The following is a 17,572-nucleotide window of genomic DNA, read 5'->3' on the forward strand; positions in this document are numbered from 1 at the left end:
CTGTCTTGAATATATTTAGAGACGCAGCTTCCACCACCTTCTGCAAAGGAAAATTCCATACTGCAACAACCCTTTGAGAAAAAACAAGTTTGCTTCATTTCTGTTTTAAAAAGGAGACTGCTTATTCTTTGCTGCACCTCTGCTGCTTGGCCTGCTGTGTTCATCCAGCTTCATACCGTGTTATCTCAGATTCTCTAGCATCAGCAGCTCCTACTACCACTGCTTATTCTTTGCTTGCTGGTTTGCCTCCCATCAAGAGGAAGTATTCTCAGGGTATTTAACCTAATGTCTCCTCAAGTACCTGTATATTTAAAATAAAAGCATTTGCATTTTTCAATGTCCGTAGGAACTATCAGTGCATTAAATCGGACACCAAACATCACAACTGCGGTTTATCTGATTTTGTGGAAGAATGGTAAATTTAATATTTAATGTCCTTTAATTTACATTGAAGGGCATCTAGACGTGGGCATAAATACTTGCCTAGCTAGCAAAACCCATATCTCATGAATGAATACAAGTTGCTTGAAGGAACAAGATTGAGAGCAATGTCACTTTGAAAGCCAGCTCCAACTTGCCTGAGAAACTGAGCATTGTCTAAGTACTACAGAAGAAAGCAAACAGTTAGGGTAAACAGACCTTTTGTTGGTCTGGAAGTATCTCTGCTGAATTTCTCTCCAGTATCCAAAACTTACAAAATGAGATCTATAACACGTGTTTGGCCCTCAAAAGAGTCTGCTTCATCCATTTAAAAAGTAGTTTATTTTGAAGAAAAAATTTTAAAACGCTAGTATGTCAGACTGAAAAGTTGACATTCAGTCCACATTTTTGAATTATTGAACTTCAGGACAGCATTAAGACAAATGATAATTCAAAAGAGTAGCTTTTTCTTTGTAAAATTCCAACTAATTTCACTAGAATTCACACCCAGTCCCAAATGGGCTATTGGTTTAACAGTCTTTAAATTATGTACTTCCCTGCTGCCAGCCGTGACATTTTGTCAGCTCTCAAGAAGGGTCACTTAACCTGAAATGTTAACTTGATTTCTCTTCACAGATGCTGCCAGGCCTGCTGAACTTTTCCAGCAATTTGTTTTTGTTTGCGTCACTTTTTCTCTCATGCCTTTCAATGTCAAAATGACTAGTTACAACCTGTGACACTTTGCATTTAACTTTGGCAATTCTGGACCCTTGCAAAATTTTAACTATCACTAATGCTTAAAAATACACCTGTTGAAGCTTTTCATCTTGCCCTCATCAGGGCTTTTTGCATGAATATAAACTTAGGGAGAAAACAAGCGTTCATACTGCGTGAGAAAAGAATGCTGATTGGTTAATAAGTGGGCTCTGGTAAATGTGTTACCCTGCAGGTTCTTGACAATGACAACATATTATGGCAACTGCTTTTTTGAAAACCGCAAGTAACTACAGAGAGCAGTGAATGCAGCCCAGTCCATCATGCAAACTGGCCTTCCATCCATTGACTCCATCTATACTTCCTTGGGAAAGCAACCAACATAATCAAAGACCCCTGCCAACCCATTTATATTCTCTTACACCCCTTTGCTATTGGGCAGAAAACGTAAAAGTTTGAATACGTATTGAACAAATTCAGGAACAGCTTCTTCCCTCTTACCAGATTTCTGAACGGACCTCAGATGTTGATCTCTTTCTCTGCACCTTCTGTATTCGACACACTGTTCTGCTACCCTGATGCACTTTGTCTGGTGCGGTGCGCCTGTATTGCATGTATACCAACACTTTCCACTATCTCCGCATGTGTGACAACAATAAATTAAGCTCAAACTCAGGCTTTGCTTAAATCTTAAATAGAAAGAGGTTGAATTCTATTGGTCAAGGCATTGCTCTGCGTAAAGAACCAGCTTTCACCTGTTCTATTCAATTGAAACAAATGCAGGACATGTTTGTGTTCCTTCTACCTACAAACGAAAGAGCCCTTTATATTATTATTGTAGCATCCAATGCATGAAAATGTGCCTTACGTTAAGCCTGATTGACAATCCTGAATTGGTTGTTCATATAACTTATTGACCACTCAGGATTAATGGAAAACTACGCCCACGTTGCTTGTGGATAATAGCATTTTTGGAATAGCTAGCTCCATCAATTTCTGAAATGATAGAGATACTTTACGCTTCCCAGGTAATTGGACGGATGCTGGGCACTTTTCAGGGCCAAGGTGACTGTTTTGTGGCTATTTCTGAATTTGCACAATATGCAGCAAATAGTAATCTGATTAGAGTAGCCATTATCCAGCAGGATGGTTTTGTGCCTTATTTCAGTATCAAGCTTGAAAGTTAAACAAATGGCATGAGCCTTATTTATGAGATTTTTAATAAGGCCAATCTTATAATGCTTGGATGTGAAGATTCGCTACCACACACCTACCTTCGCTCAGTCATTGAAATGTACAGCACAGAACAGATCCTTCAGTCCAACTTTTCCATGTTGACCAGATATCCTAAATAATTCTAGTCCTGTTTGCCAGCATTTGGCGCACATCTCTCTAAACTCTTCCTATTCATGTACCATCCAGATGCTTTTTAAATGCTGCAACTGTACCAGCCACCTCCAATTTCTCCTCCAGCTTATTCCATATACGCACCACCCTCTGTGTGGAAAAGTTGTCTGTCAGGTGCCTTTTAAATCTTTCCCCTCTCACCTTAAATTTATGTCCTCTAGTTTTGGACTCATCTGCCTTGAGAAAAAGACCTTGGCTATTCATCTTATTGATGCCCATCATGAAGGACCACTGGACCTGAAACATTAACTCTGTTTCTTTCCTTCAGAGATGCTGCCAGACCAGCCACTTTGTTTTTGTTCCTGATTTACAGCATCTGCAGTTCTTTCAGTTTTTATGATCTCTTAAACTTCTGTGAGGTCATCCATCAGCCTCCAACACTAACAGAGAAAATAGCCCTCACCTATTCAGCCTTCCCCGATAGCTCAAACCCTCCAACCCTGGCAACATCCTTGTAAATCTTTTCTGAGCCCTTTCAAGTTTAACAACATGGGTGGCATGGTGACTTAGTGGTTAGCACTGCTGCCTCACAGCACCAGGGGCCTAGGTTCAATTCCAACCTCGGGTGACTTTTTGGAGTTTGCAGATTCTCCCTATGTCAGTATGGGTTTCCTCCGGGTGCTTTGGTTTCCTCCTGCCCAAAGATGTGCAGGTGAGGTGGGTTGGCTGTGTTAAATTGCCAATAGCGTCTGGGGTATGTTTAGGCTAGGTGGGTTAACCAAGGGAAAATGCAGTGTTGTGGCAATGGGGTGGGTCTGAATGGGATGCTCTTTGGCGGGTCAATGGGCTAAATGGCCTGCTTCCACACTGTAGGGATTCTATGTACATCCTTCCTATACCAGGGAGACTAGAATTGAGTGCAGTATTCTAGAAGAGGTGTAACTTGTACAGCTGCAAAATGACCTCTGAATTCCTACACTCAATGTACTGACCAATAATAGCAAGTATATCAATGGCAGCCTTCACTACCCTGTCTACTGCAACTCTGCTTTCAAGTAACTATGAACCTGCACTCCAAGGTCTCTTTGTTTGGCAATGCTCCCCAGGACCTTGCCACTTAGTTTAAGCCCTGATTTGCCTGACCATAATGCAGTATCTCACACTTATCTAAATTAAACTCCATCTGCCACCGCTTAGCATATCAGTTAATCTAATCAAGGTCCTATTGTATCCTGAGAACACGTTCTAGGCTTTCCACTACACCCAATTTTAGTGTCATCTGCAAACTTACTAAGCATACCTCCTGTATTCACACCCAAGTTATTAAATAAATAACAAAAAGCAGTAAAGCCAACAGTGTACATTTTGGAGGTACTACAATTCCACGTGCTACGGGATTGGCTGTATTGGTAAATTTGTAAGTATACTTGAGCACCATTTGTTCATTGTGCAAGCTTGAAATTGAAATACAGCATTGAAAGCTATTCTGCGGGATAATGGTTATCTGATCAGATAATTTCTCAATGTACTTTGCACAAACTCATGGCCCTAAAGCAGTCATTTTTGATCCTGAAAAATTCCCCGACTACCTCAGATAAGCGATTTCAAAAGTCTGAGCAACAACTGAGGCAAGCTGTATCATGCTGCTGCAATGCAGCCGCAACAGAGGTGGTGTTTGTCACTAACAGAATACGACTTTCCAGCCAGAGATGTTTTGCTTGCCTCACAAATGAGTAATGTGGTCTATGAATTTCAGTACTAGTGTAATGCCAGGTGCAAGTCTGTACTCCCCAAAGACTGAAGGTTATTTATCAAAGAGCATATCATCTCAGCTTTATGCAGCAAATATGGCACTGTCTATACCTAAGCAGCCCGAACTTGCAAAACTGCAACGTAGTATCTGACATTGGATCGATTCTTCATTTGGACAACATTTGCTTTGTATTCATCTGCGGGTATGAAGACTTGCCCTGAAAACCAATTTAGAATTGTTATTTGGACTCAGTGTGACACATTTACTTACTGAAACTCCTCGGACTGATACATAGAGCCCTATTCTTTGCAGACGGAAAGAACATGCACATACGTTGTGCCTTTTTTCAATTCAGCAAAATAAGAGTCATCTGCTGATTTATTTCTCAGGGCCAATCAGAGTCAAACTGCCTGGTTTAAAATTTAAAGACCATTAACTGCCAGGTTGTCACTGTTAACTAATACATCCTCCATGGCAACATCTCTACCAATCAGAGTCCACTTGCAGTGTTCATGCTGGTTTGCCCCTTAAATCGGTATTCTTGTGAATTGTCATGATGAGTGTGAGACAAAAATTATTAAACAAATGTTTTTCAGCTGTGCTCGCAGTGTGTATTACTAAATGACAACTTGAAAATTAATCATGGAATCATTCAGTCATACAATGTAGAAAGTCCCTTTGGCCCATTGAGTCTGCATTTACACAAACTACTCTAGCTCTGCAGTAGATGCACTTTCCAGCACTTGGCCTGTAACCTTGACTATTACAACATTTCAAGTGCTCGTCCAAGTACTTTTTAAAAAGTTATTTGGCTTCCTACCTCAACTACCCTCACAGGAAGTGCATTCCAGATTCTCACCTGCCCCTGCATGAAAACCTTTTCCTCAAATTCCTTTTAAACCTCCTGTTTTTTTTACTGTAAAAGTATGCCCTCTTGTTATTAAGCTTTTGACTAAGGGGAATACTGCTTTCTATTCTCCCTGTCCATGCCCTTTAGGTACACCTCAATCAGATCCCCTCTCAGCCGTCACTACGCCAAAGAAAACCTGTGCTTATCCAGTCTCTCTTCATAGCTGAACTGCTCTATCTCCGACAACATCCTGGTAAATCACCTCTGTATCCTCCCTAGTTCATCACTTCCTTCCTGTAGCTTGATGACCAGAACTGCACACAGTACTACTGTGTAAGCTAACCAAAGTCGTCTTCAGGTTCTGCAAAATCTGCCTGTTCTTTTAATCCATGCCAGAACTGATAAAGACATGTGTCCCTATGTCTTTCTAACCACACTATTTACCTGTCCTGCTATCTTCAGGGATCTGTAGACAATAATCCTAAGATTCCTTTGATCCTCTCAGCCCCCTGGTATCCTGCCATTCATTCTGCTCCCATGTCCTGTTAATTTTTCCAAAGTGCATTACTTCAGACTTAGATGCCATTTGTCGCAGATCTGTCTGTTTGACCAATTTGTCAGCATCTTCATTAAACTTAAAATGCTAAAACCTCCCTGTCAACAACCCAACCTTTGTGTCATCTGCAAACTGACTTGTCCCATTTCCCCGCCCTGTGTTTTCTTTATATTGTTTACAGATATAGATATAGATATTGTGAATAATAAGGGACCAAGCACTGATCCCTGTGGTACATCAGTGGACACAAACCTCAGTCACACCAATAGCCTTCTACCACTAAGCAAATTTTGAATCCAATTTGCCAGATTACCCTGGATCTTGTGTACTTTTATCTTCTTTATCGGTCTCCTATGTGGAACCTTGACAAAGCCTTTGGTAAATTGTTTGTTTAAGGAAGTTACCTTGATTTTTGTTTGTAAATTGCCATACTTCATAGTTTTTTGAAGGCACCAATTGAGGAGAAACTATAATTTTTGATAATGCTCCTGGTTTCAGTTCTGAGGAGGGGTCACCAGACCTGAAATATTAACTCTGATTTCTCTTTGCAGATGCTGCCAGCCCTGCTGACCTTTTCCAGCAACTTTTGTTTTTGTTTTTGTTTCTGATTTACAGCTTCTTGCAGATCTTTCGGTTTAAATTTGCCTGTGATATTGTCAGTGGTTATGTAGCTGGCCAAAATTCAGTCTTGGACTTGTGCACAAAATGTAGCAAGTTGGGCAAAATGTTTGAGATCTGCTGTAGTCCTTACGATGGTACTCCAGCAGGAATCTGCTCAAAGAAAATTGGCCATAAAAAGCTCTGGACTAAAGTCACATTTTAAATTGTAGGCTGGAGAAGTTCACCGTTATCCTTGTCCCACTACTCCACAGTTTGTAATATAAGTTAAAAGATACTTTTTCCAGTTGCTAAGTTGATGTATTAATGCCTTCATATATATCAGTTGCTAAACAAAATAAAATCTATTAACTGGATTTCTTCACACAATTATGGGGTTTATTAGCAAAACAAAACTTACTCAATAAAGATCCAATAATTGGTTACCTCACAATCTTGAAGCATAAATGCTTATGTCGCCTTATCTCCAAAAACATTATCTTTCTCCTCTTTGCCAAGAGAGATTTTCTCCGCAGTAAATGGCATTCTGAAAATAAAAAACTAATGGCTTGTTCTTGAAGGTAGAAGGATAAGGCACAGAATATTCTAAAGCTTTTTGCCCTGATTTTCTGACACATAGGAGCAAGTCACTAATCATGGATGGTTGTCTTTGAAATCTTGTAGACACAGCAATTTTGAGATCATCTTTCAATCACTCTTTCAAAAAGACAAATGTCTTTCACCCAAAACTGATGTAAAGGGCTTTATTTTCAGAAATGGAAGAGATCAACTTAGCTGGTTCTTAACATGCTTTTTCTGCAAATGAACCAGGTCTCCAAGCCTTTCTCTAGTCAAAACTCAGACCCAGGAGGACTTTCAGACCAGCAAACAGTTATCATCAGTCATGTGCTTTCTGGAAAATCTTATTTAAGAAAAATCTCCAATGCCCCCAGTGAACTTCAAATGTCACTCTAGATAAGTACACAATGTTTGAAGTAAGTTCCTTTTTCCACCATCCTTCAAAATGCAATTCCTCCACAAAGTGTCTTTGGAACTAGTGCAAAATCTTTCCGACCGGCTAAAAAAATGTTCAGAATCTCAAATCAGTTTTTGAAACCCATGTAGAGCACTTGTAGGGGGTAAGTGATTTGGCATTGTGTGACATTTGACAAGTTTCTATACATGTGTAAGCATCAGTAATGTGCATCACGTCCCACAGGCAGTGGAAGAATATCTGGTCATTAGCTGAAATGTGTGACCTGAAACATGTTAGTTAAAGGTTTAGAACGAGATATCATTCTCTTACTCGTGACTCCTCCGGCAACTCATTCCATACATGCACCACCCTCTGCATGAATAAGTTGTCCCTTGTGCCTTTTTTCTTCTATGCCGTCTAGTTTTGGAGTCCTCTACCTTGGAAAAATTACCTGGGATATTCACCCTATCCATGTTCCTTGATGATTTTATAAACCTCTATAAGATCACCCCTTAGCCTCTGAGATAGTAAGAACTGCTGATGCTGGGGTTTGAGATAATAGTGTGGAGCTGGAGGAACAGGTCAGGCCAGGCAGCATCAGAGGAGCAGGAAAGCTGATGTTTTGGGTCTTCAGAAGGGTCCTGGCCCAAAATGTCAGCTTTCCTGCTCCTCTGATGCTGCCTGGCCTGATGTGTTCCTCCAGCTCCACACTGTTACTTCTTAGCCTCTGTTGCTCCAGGCAAAATAGCACCAGCCTGTTCAGCCTCTCCCTATAGCTCAAACTGTCCATCCCTGGCCATGATCTTGCAAATCTTTTCTGCGCCCTTTCAATCCAATTTCAATCCTGTGTCAAATGAACTTCCTCAGATTTCCACAATTGTAAACACTTTCAATTTAATTTTTGAAAGTGTTTAAAATCTAAACATTGATACTTAATTATTTAAGATGATCTGTGGCTTATACTGTTTTATTAGGTACAGGTGACAGTGTGGCTTGTTCCCTGTGTGAGTTCCATAATGTTTAAAAGAAGTCGAAGAAAATCTGTAGCAGAAACAGAAACTGTTGTTTTATAGTTGTGTAGAAGAAATTATGAATCTATATTGATAATGATGTTTTGTGAAACTTGGAATGTTCTTGTTCATTTGGCAAGCACTTTTGAAAACTCGCAAGATGAACTGAGTTACTTGTTTTAGTTAATAAGGAACAGCTGCAGTATGCGTAACTTTGGAGCATTCTCTGAACCTTTGCTGCACCCTATGAAGTGTGGTTTTGTCTAGGAGGATCACGTGACTTCTGTGAAATCTCCTCCATTTCCAGTAACCTTTTGGACAGGGATGAGTCAGAACAAAACTAGCTTCCTCTAACCACAAAGTTGTTCAAGAATTTGTCAACGTGGACTTTAGAAGTTTATAGTAGTTAGCTGGAACTTCTGTGGTGAGATTGCATCAGCAAGGCCATAAGAAGGTTTCCTGCTATTAAATAAAGTATATTACTTGTCTGGAACAACCCCATCACTGGACTTTGCAGAACACAATTTCCTTGTACTGTTGCCTTCTGACAGTTGTGTTTCCTGAAGTCTTGCTCCCTGGATCCTTTTCAGCCTAGAATTTTCTCTTATTTTAAAAATTTACAAGGCTGTGGATATGCTATCACTTCAGACCAGCCTGAATTTAAAAGTTACTTTATCGTTCTTTTAATGGTGCTAATATTCTTCATCTAAAAATAAAAATTGACTTGGCCATTAGCCATTGTGAAATTTGATGTCACACTTTGTTCAGGCAAGGCTCACCAGTTGCACTTGGCAGTTTTGATATTTTATCCTTTTTTCTAAGATTGATTCACTGTTTTGTTGCTCCTTTACTTTTATTGCTGGGTCAAAATCCTGGAACTCCATTCCAAATAAAAATGTCGATGTAGGATCATCTCCTCCCTTCATTGCTCACAGCTCTCCTTTCCCAGCACAAAGGAGCAAATTTGTTCTTGTTAGTACTCTCCCCTAGTTATATGGATGGCATCAGCATTCACTTTTAAGATCACGGAGACATGCATTCAAAGTCCATTTGATGGACCTATATGGATGGGCCCATATTTTCTTGTGTCTGCATACATGTGTATATTGATGCAAAAAGATAAATCAGAGGCTATAACATGTTAGTGTCACTGCGCTATAGCAGAACACTTGCGCTGCTGTTACAGATTGGACAATTGCAGTCCTATTTCTTTATTTTGGATCATTTTTTAAAAAATGCTGCAAAGCTCAACATGTTAGGGAACATTTATAAAGTGATGCAGAGCTAATATTTTGGCTTCATGGCCTGTTGTCTGCTTAATTCAGTGATGTACTGGATGAAGAAATTACGAGGCCAAGCATTCAGCTGGAGGAAAACAAAGGGTTATAGCTATGGTCTTCCACAGTCTAACAAATGACTAAGGAATTATATTGACACAAACCTGGCTTAGGTCTCAAGCCTGTACTCCAATGTGAAAAAAAAACCAATTGGTGGATGGAAGGAATTGCTAAAAAAAAATACAGAAAATATTCAGTTAAAAACCAGAAAGAACTGCAGATGCTGTAAATTGGGAACAAAAACAAAGTTGCTGGAAAAGCAGTTGCTGAACATGAGTTCTGAGGAAGAGTCACTGGACCCGAAACGTGAACTGTTTTTTTCCTTCACAGATGCTGCCAGCCCGCCTTTGTTTTTGTTACAGAAAATATTCTTTTGTTTATCAGATTTTATTTTTCAAATTGATTTTGTGAATGTTTACACCCACAATTAATTTACTTTTTGGTGGATATCAGAGTCCTTCAAGATAGGTAAATTTCTTTCCCCTCAATTTTCCTTCTCCTTGAGGCATTGTTTCACCGTTAAACTATGGTCACATTCAGGAACAAAAACAGAAGAACAGTTATGAGGAAGGATAACCGGACCCGGTTAACTTCTTCTCAGATGCTGCCAGACCTGAGCTTCCCAGCAACTTCTGCTTTTGTTCCTAATTTACAGCATCCACAGTTGTTTCAGTTTTTATTCAACCTGGCTGTCCCACATTGTCAATTTTCCCAAGATGTTTGTGTTTTAACTTGGGCAGCAAGAATAATTAGAGAGGTGAAGAATCACAATTGGTATCACCCTCTTGCCATGAATGTACTTTCCAGTGGTGACGCTGAACTAGCAAATCTAATAAAAAGACTGAGACTGGTGGTGTTGTGACCACCATCTTCTCTAATGTTGCTTAATTTATTATAGATCAGAGTCAAACTGTAAAATTCTTGCATCATTGATAGTAATAGGATTGGAGGTGGCGATAGCAGCAGGAGGAGATCGGAGATAAGTCTCAAGACTTGAAATATCTGGACAGTTCTCAATCCTTTTGACTTTGTTTCCTTCATTTATGCGGTTTTATTTTTTAAATTCTGGTTTTGTAATCTAATGTGTAACCAAAATGGCGCTGGACAATGGTGACTTTGTACTCTTTTCGTTGTTCTTCTCTATTCGTATATTGGAGTACATGTGACAATTCTAAAATCTAAAAGTCTAATCTGAATGGCTGAGCTGCGCAGTGAATAGAATGTATGAACAAATCGGAAGACCTAAAGGGGGAACCTCGAAGAGTAGAAATGCTTTCTCATTCCTTCTATCATGAGGTGATGTTAAGCAAATGTGTACGCCATAACTCTAAATTCTTATTTAATTATAAGAGAAAGGATAATTAACTGAATGCACTAACATGTTCAAGCATGAAACAAGAAGATGCTGGTTCCACCTATACAATAAACGCATAACCAGTTTAATCTTTACCTTGTCATTGAAGGTGATACAGGAGTTTTATATCTCATCATAATTGCTTTGTTTCCTCCTCTGTATTCTCTAAATCTTTGTGTGTGCCTCTCCCTCTCTCCCTAGATAAGTGTGGACTTAGTGGCTTGTTAGCATGTGCTATAAAGTAGAGAAGGGAAAATACTTGTTTAAAGTTGGAGAAAGAAATGAGGAAGAAGAAATACAGATAGGAAACATCTGCCATTAGATGCACAGAGTTTAAAATCCCTGAGAGCAGCTTCATAGTTGCAGTTGAACACCTGTGAATAAAGATTGATTAACATTTTGCAGTTTAAACACATTTTTAGGCTTCTAACAATAGAGACAAAAACAAAAATTTTTCATCGAGGTTAGATGACCTTCAAGTTGTACTCTTAAGAAAAAGTCAAAGATTAGATTACTGAGACTGAACTGGAAGTGAAATGCTTCAGTACTTAATAATAGTCCTAAAATGTTCCGTTACCTGAGAAATACATTTAAACTGATAAATATGTATGATACAGATTATTGCATGGATTTATTCTCTCTAGTGTAAGTGGAACAAACCACAGATTTTGGAATGGAAGAAAATAATCAACGTTAGATCTGCTACATCAGTCATTCTGTAAAATGAAACAATCTGGGAGAAGTAATCAAAATGTTATGAAAATATAAAATGTTTCAATTTGCAACATGAATCACTTGTAGTACTAATTCAGCAAAGAGGATTACTTATGATGGTCTGAATTCCTATTTTAAGGCAGAACATTTTGATGGAATGATAGTATACTTAGGGGATGAAGTTCTTGCACCTGTACTTTTAATTGTCTCAGGACTATTAAGATGAGTGACTCAGCAAAGCCTTGCAAGTCAGTTAGCAACACATTACACATCTGGCCAACTGGGACACACTAGACTCATAAGTATAAGGTTAGTAACTACAACTATTGGCGGTGTGTGGTTTCTCGTGTTCTCTTTTAGTTCAGAATGACTTGCTAAAAAATATTTGAATAACTGAAATAGTTTCCATGGATGGGGGCAGGTTTGTGTCATTGAGTTTTGTTTTGCACATGGTAGATTTGAAAACTTTGCATACTATCCAACATGCAGCCTTAGATATGAATGGTTTTGCCTTTGGGCAGCAAAATCATCATAAATTTAGATATTGAATTTGTTGCAACTGATGCAACATGTTGGGTTGATTATTCTGTCGAGATAGAGCACTTGCATTATATATTTGAAATTTGATCTCAGCTGTGAGATGTCTAATGGCGGACTTGAGATTCCGAAGAGGAAAGGAGACTCCTGGGCAAATTGATTCCAAGGTGGACTTGTGCACTTCCTGAAAAGCATTGGGTTTCAGGTTTAGCAGCAGGGCATCAACTCATCCTTGCCAATAGTGTTTATTAGTGTCGGTGTACCACAAAAAGATTGTTCAGTGCATCAGATCTGTGCGTCCTCTTTGTGATTCAAAGTCTGCAGGAGATGCAGTATTATTTACGTAAAAAAGAAGTGCTATTAATGCTTTTTAATGTGAATCACAATGCACTTATTTTGGTAATGATATGCAATACACGTCACCAGAGTGATGCGGCAGCTTAAAGACTTTGTATATTAGGATAAGTTAAGTAAACTTAGATTATATTGCTTCTGTGTTTTGATTTTCGAGCTGGTGATCTATCAAACGTATTTAAAATTGTGAAACAATGCAACAAGTTGGATAGAAAAACGAGTTTTCACCTAATATCTTTTGTAGATTTGTGTGGCTGAGGATCGTGTTTTGTAATGCTGCTGTGAAGCATCTTGGGATCCATTATTGCACTAAAAGCACGACAAAAATATGCTGTTCGATCAGGCCACTGTCTCAGCAACCTTGGAATCACGTTTGAAGTGGTTTGGGTCAAGTGGAGTCAGGTGGGGTCAAGGATTGCTTGGATCACTGGAAAAGATAGGCACACAAAGCTGATGACTGATCAACTAGCCATCACCTTACCAAATGGTGGAGCGGCTGAAAGGGTTGAATGTGCTGCTACTCCTAAATCCTCTTGGTTGTCGGTACGTTGTACCGGTGTAGCACCGTGCCAAACAATACAATTGCAAAATAATTTACTGGAATAATAGTTAGAAATTCACCTATGGAAGCTTAAAATGTCCACTTTAGGGACATCACCTGTTTTCAAATAGTCAAATTTGAGGTAATATATAAGTGGCAGGGAAATTTAGAACCGAGAAGCATAATGTTAAAGTTAGGGGCAGCCCAGTTGTGAGTGAAAAATCAGTTTTTGCTCATATTAAGAGCAATGGAAATTTAAAACTCTGTGGCCCAAACAGTTGGATATGCTGGAACAATTGAAATTTTCAGGAGTGTTATTAATGGTGTTTTTATTTTTTGGTTTGGTGAGAAGAGCAAGGGAAATTCACCAAATGTTGCTAAGTGGGAATGTAGCATGGACCCATCATGATCTAATTGCACAGGTTTAATGGTCTATACCATAAGATTCCTTTTTAGATATGTTAATTTTATTGTTTAAAATACCTATGTTAATATAGTAATCAAAGCATAACCAACAAAGTGCTGTCTGTTTTTCTCTTTCTATTCTTCAATTAGCCAAAGGTAGCATTAACCCCATATAAAAAAGGGCTGAATTTTCACAAAAATTGTGAGCAAGGGTCACTGGACCTGAAATGTTAACTCTGTTTTCTCCTCCACCGATGCTGTCAGACCTGCTGAGCTTTTCCAGCAACTTTGTTTTTGTTTCATAAAAGAAATGGATGTCTATCGGCTTCTTTCATGTTATTTTTTGCTGTCCAGCTCATTAATTATGTACTATTGCACTGCTGTCATGCCGTCTTGAGCTCACATTGACAAAACATTTATCAGTATTGGGACATTCCAGAGTTCATGCTGTAGGTTCCATAATTAAACCTCAGCTGCACCCTGTCATATTGCTACCAACCTGGTTTGAAGTAGTTACACAGTTCACTTTGGTGTCCACATTGTGGTGGGTCTGTGCCCAACAAGCTCCATTGTCACCATGTTCTCTCTGCTACCTTGCACTCAGTCAAGCTTTGCCATTGCACCCACCTCCCACTTGAGCTAATGGTCTATCGCTCTCCTTATTGCATGCAGCATCTTCCCTTGCTGGCTGTCACCCATCTAACTCTGAAAACTACTGACCCTTCCTGCCAAATGCTTCCTATTCACTCACTCTGGACATTTCATCCTCTGTCCCGACTGGTGACAGCCCATTCCTTTACTGTTCATTGCTGCCAAACATGGCAAGTTGTCTGGCTGGCTGACTGCATTAAAAGGTAAGACATGACAGATGTAGTGAGCATCCAAGAATCTGAAGTGAGTGAGCACTAAGAAAGCAAGCAAAGGCCCCTGAACTGGATCTTAGTCAGATACGTGAGATGGGTGTCTCTTCCAGTGTGTAAGGCAGCCTGGCAGCAGCATTGCTACATAAGATAGCTGTGAACTCCAAAGTGCAGTGTTGAGGTATTAAATTGCATTAGAAGTGAATCTGAGATGTGCCAATATGATTTAGTGAGGATGGTGTTTTGCTGATGCCAATCTCTGTGGAGGAGGGTACAGGCAGTCACCCATGGACCATGCTCTGAGACGTTGGGGCACGTTGGCCAAGATAGAGGCCTGATGAACTGCAGCCACCAGGCACCCCTTCAGATTTTCATCTCTGGAATTGTTGCCATCTAGGTTCACTGTGCTGACTGGGAAAATTTCAAATGCCTATAATTGAGATGCTATTAGGTAATAGAGATTTAACGTATGCAAATAAATTCCTCACCACACTCAGGCAAGATTCTAATCTAGCCATTAAAACTTTGGGTGACAAATTGGACGCTTACTTTCTTGACAACGATAACTTTGTTCTTCTGTTCTCGCCATTTTTCCTCAACTGACTTGCCGTTGCCTACATTGATCATGGCCTGGGAAAATTCAACCACGTCTGACTAAAATGGTGAATAAACTTGTTTCCCACTGCTCAATTTTGCTAAACTTGTTGCTTTATACTGTCTGTTTCTCCCTCCTTGTGTCTTTGCCGAACTGTTGGAAATTTGGAAGGTATTTGCACTTTTGGAATCCTCAAAGGTTTAGTCTATCTGGAGATTATTTTCAAAATTCTTTAATGACTACTTAATAGTTTCACAGAGTTTGGCTAAAACTGGTTGACCCAAACTTAAGTGCCCAAAGTTATTTATTTTCTTGTAGGATTTCAGAGGAAGAAGTGTTTAATGAAGGGGGTGATCTTTAGTTTGAGGTTTGTACATACAAAGCTGAGACTTCATGTCACTAAGTACCATTGACCTCTTCACACATAAGATGAAAATGCCCATTTTAATTCAAAGAGTTTCTAAGATAGTTGCTATTTTGAAAATGCGTTCAGAATAGCAGAGGACTAAGTTGTGATTGTTCCCCATTGGGCAGAAAGCCAGAGCAAATACAATAACTGCTAATGTATGCTATGGTCAAATACATAAGTCATTACAAGAACAGCATGCTATCTTACATATGCTTGCTCTCTTTACGAGTTCGCTTAGAAGTCTAAAGAAAATGGTTGACTGACGTACTATTCTGAGATATTGTCCCTATTATGAAACTTATTTCTTTCAATCTTGTATTTGTTGTAAAAGGTATTAAAACCTGAAGATTTCCATTATTTATTTGGTGTTACTTTATTAATCTCATTATCTTGATTACTGTCAAAACTTATTGATTAGACCATAAGGCATGGGAGCAGAAGTAGTTCATTCAACCCATGGGGCCTGCTCCAACCTTTCATGAGACTGTAGCTGATTTGATAATCCTCAACTTTGCTTTTCTTTTCCCCTTAACCCATGATTCCCTTGCTATCTCAAGATTTATCTCAGTCTTGAATATACTTAACAAACCAATCTCTGCAACTCTGTGATAAAGAATTCCTCAGATTCGTTACACAAATATCCTGCACTCTGAGCCTCAGCCTAAATATTTCAAAATTAGAATCCAAACTTCTCACATTGGAACTCATGAGAACATTAGAAATACATATTTTTTTTAAATTAGTATAATTGCTTCCTAAGGGGAGACGGACAACTTCAAGGGCCAGCTAGAAATTTACCTTGCAAACTTCCTCAATAAGTTTGATGTATGAATATGTTCAGTACTAGCCATGTAACTTTTCAAGAAAATAAAAATGCAATCGATTTCCCAGACTTTTATTAAAATATAACAAACAATTTTGCACAGATCCTTGCAGACTTTAAAATATATCTATGCAAGCATATTTAGATTCCAAGCCACTATTAAATCAATTGAACATTGCAGGTTATAACTAAGTTGTGCAGATACAAGATTTGATGTAATTTGAATCAAAATAGTGAAAATTATACAAATTGGAAGGGCTGAAAATAGTCCGTGATAGTGAACAGCTAGTGACTGATGGAGAAAAGTAAAGCAAGAGTTTGTTTATTGTTAGTCTCATCAATATGAAATATTAATTCTGTTTCTCTCCACAGTGCTGTCTGAACTGCTAGTATTTCCAACATTGTGTTTTGAATTACTACTGATACTGGTTTTTTTGAGTGTGCACATTAAGGGCCAATCCAAATTCAAATACTTGCTGTATCATCATTTTTCAGACAAACAAAAGGCAAGGCAAAAGAATTATTGCTTCTGTTAGACATAAAAACTCCTAAACAAGTTTCTCATACCCTGAAGATTCCAATGCTGTATTGCACCTGGTCTAAAATCATTGGACCTGCCAGTGGTTGGCTGGGTATCTCTTGGCTAAAGTATGCTCAGGAACCTGAATGCAATCTGGTCACCAAGTACAAAACCAAACGATGCTTTGAGACTGAAGCAGTAAAACAGGTCTTGCAACATCAGACATCACTATTTAAAATTTTAATGAAGATTTGTTCTGTTGTTCCTGCTTAAGGATTTTCCCAACCGAGCAAAGCTGGCTGTTCAGCACCTGGTGCAAAAAGTTGGATTCTTCGGAATTTTGGCCTGTGCTTCGGTAAGTAAAAGGCAGAAGTTAATAGGCTCAGAGATTATGTTGCGTAAGTGGCAGGAAAAATAAGCAGTGACTCCAGTGAAGATAGAGAATAATATTCATATGGAGTCTTATCCTGTCCTGGAGTTTTCAGAATGCAACACATTAGTTTAACATAAGCAGTCATTGTAGACAAGCAAGATTTAAATGAGTGATCAGTTGATCGATTTTTGCTGTTGGAGAAAGAATGATGATCAGAGAGAACATCTGTTTTTAAAATATTTGACATGGGATAGGCAGAGAGGGCCTTAATATTTAAGTCTGGAAATTGACACTTTCAATCATGTAGAATTCTTCCAGTTCTTCACTGAAGTATTGGTTTAGATTTGTGCTCAAGTGTTAAATGAAACTGGGCTGTAAAGTGATAGAATGGCTTGAGTTTAATTTCCACGTGCTGAATTTTCCTATCGTTGATATTTGCAGTGAACAATACATAAGAAAATGAAACACATTATCGTGGAGACTTGGAAAGCTAAGGTCCTGTCCTTTCCTCTCTTGTTCTGTGGCGC

The 17,572-nt window shown here is 38.9% G+C and overlaps 1 protein-coding gene across 8 annotated transcripts in view; it reads left to right on the forward strand.

Annotated features, from left to right (window-relative positions):
- Positions 1–17,572, forward strand: part of vmp1 (vacuole membrane protein 1) — a 163,163-nt gene that overhangs the window by 113,019 nt on the left and 32,572 nt on the right. For 7 of the 8 annotated variants that reach the window (XM_048556798.2, XM_048556800.2, XM_048556802.2 and 4 more), the window contains one exon: positions 16,947–17,027. The exons of the other annotated variant lie outside the window; for it this stretch is intronic. In XM_048556798.2, coding sequence (XP_048412755.1) covers positions 16,947–17,027 — 81 coding nt within the window. The remainder of the gene's footprint in view (positions 1–16,946; positions 17,028–17,572) is intronic. 8 annotated transcript variants of the gene reach the window in all.

The sequence above is a fragment of the Stegostoma tigrinum genome, chromosome 27 (assembly GCF_030684315.1).
Source record: "Stegostoma tigrinum isolate sSteTig4 chromosome 27, sSteTig4.hap1, whole genome shotgun sequence".
In the NCBI taxonomy this organism is placed as follows: domain Eukaryota; kingdom Metazoa; phylum Chordata; class Chondrichthyes; order Orectolobiformes; family Stegostomatidae; genus Stegostoma; species Stegostoma tigrinum.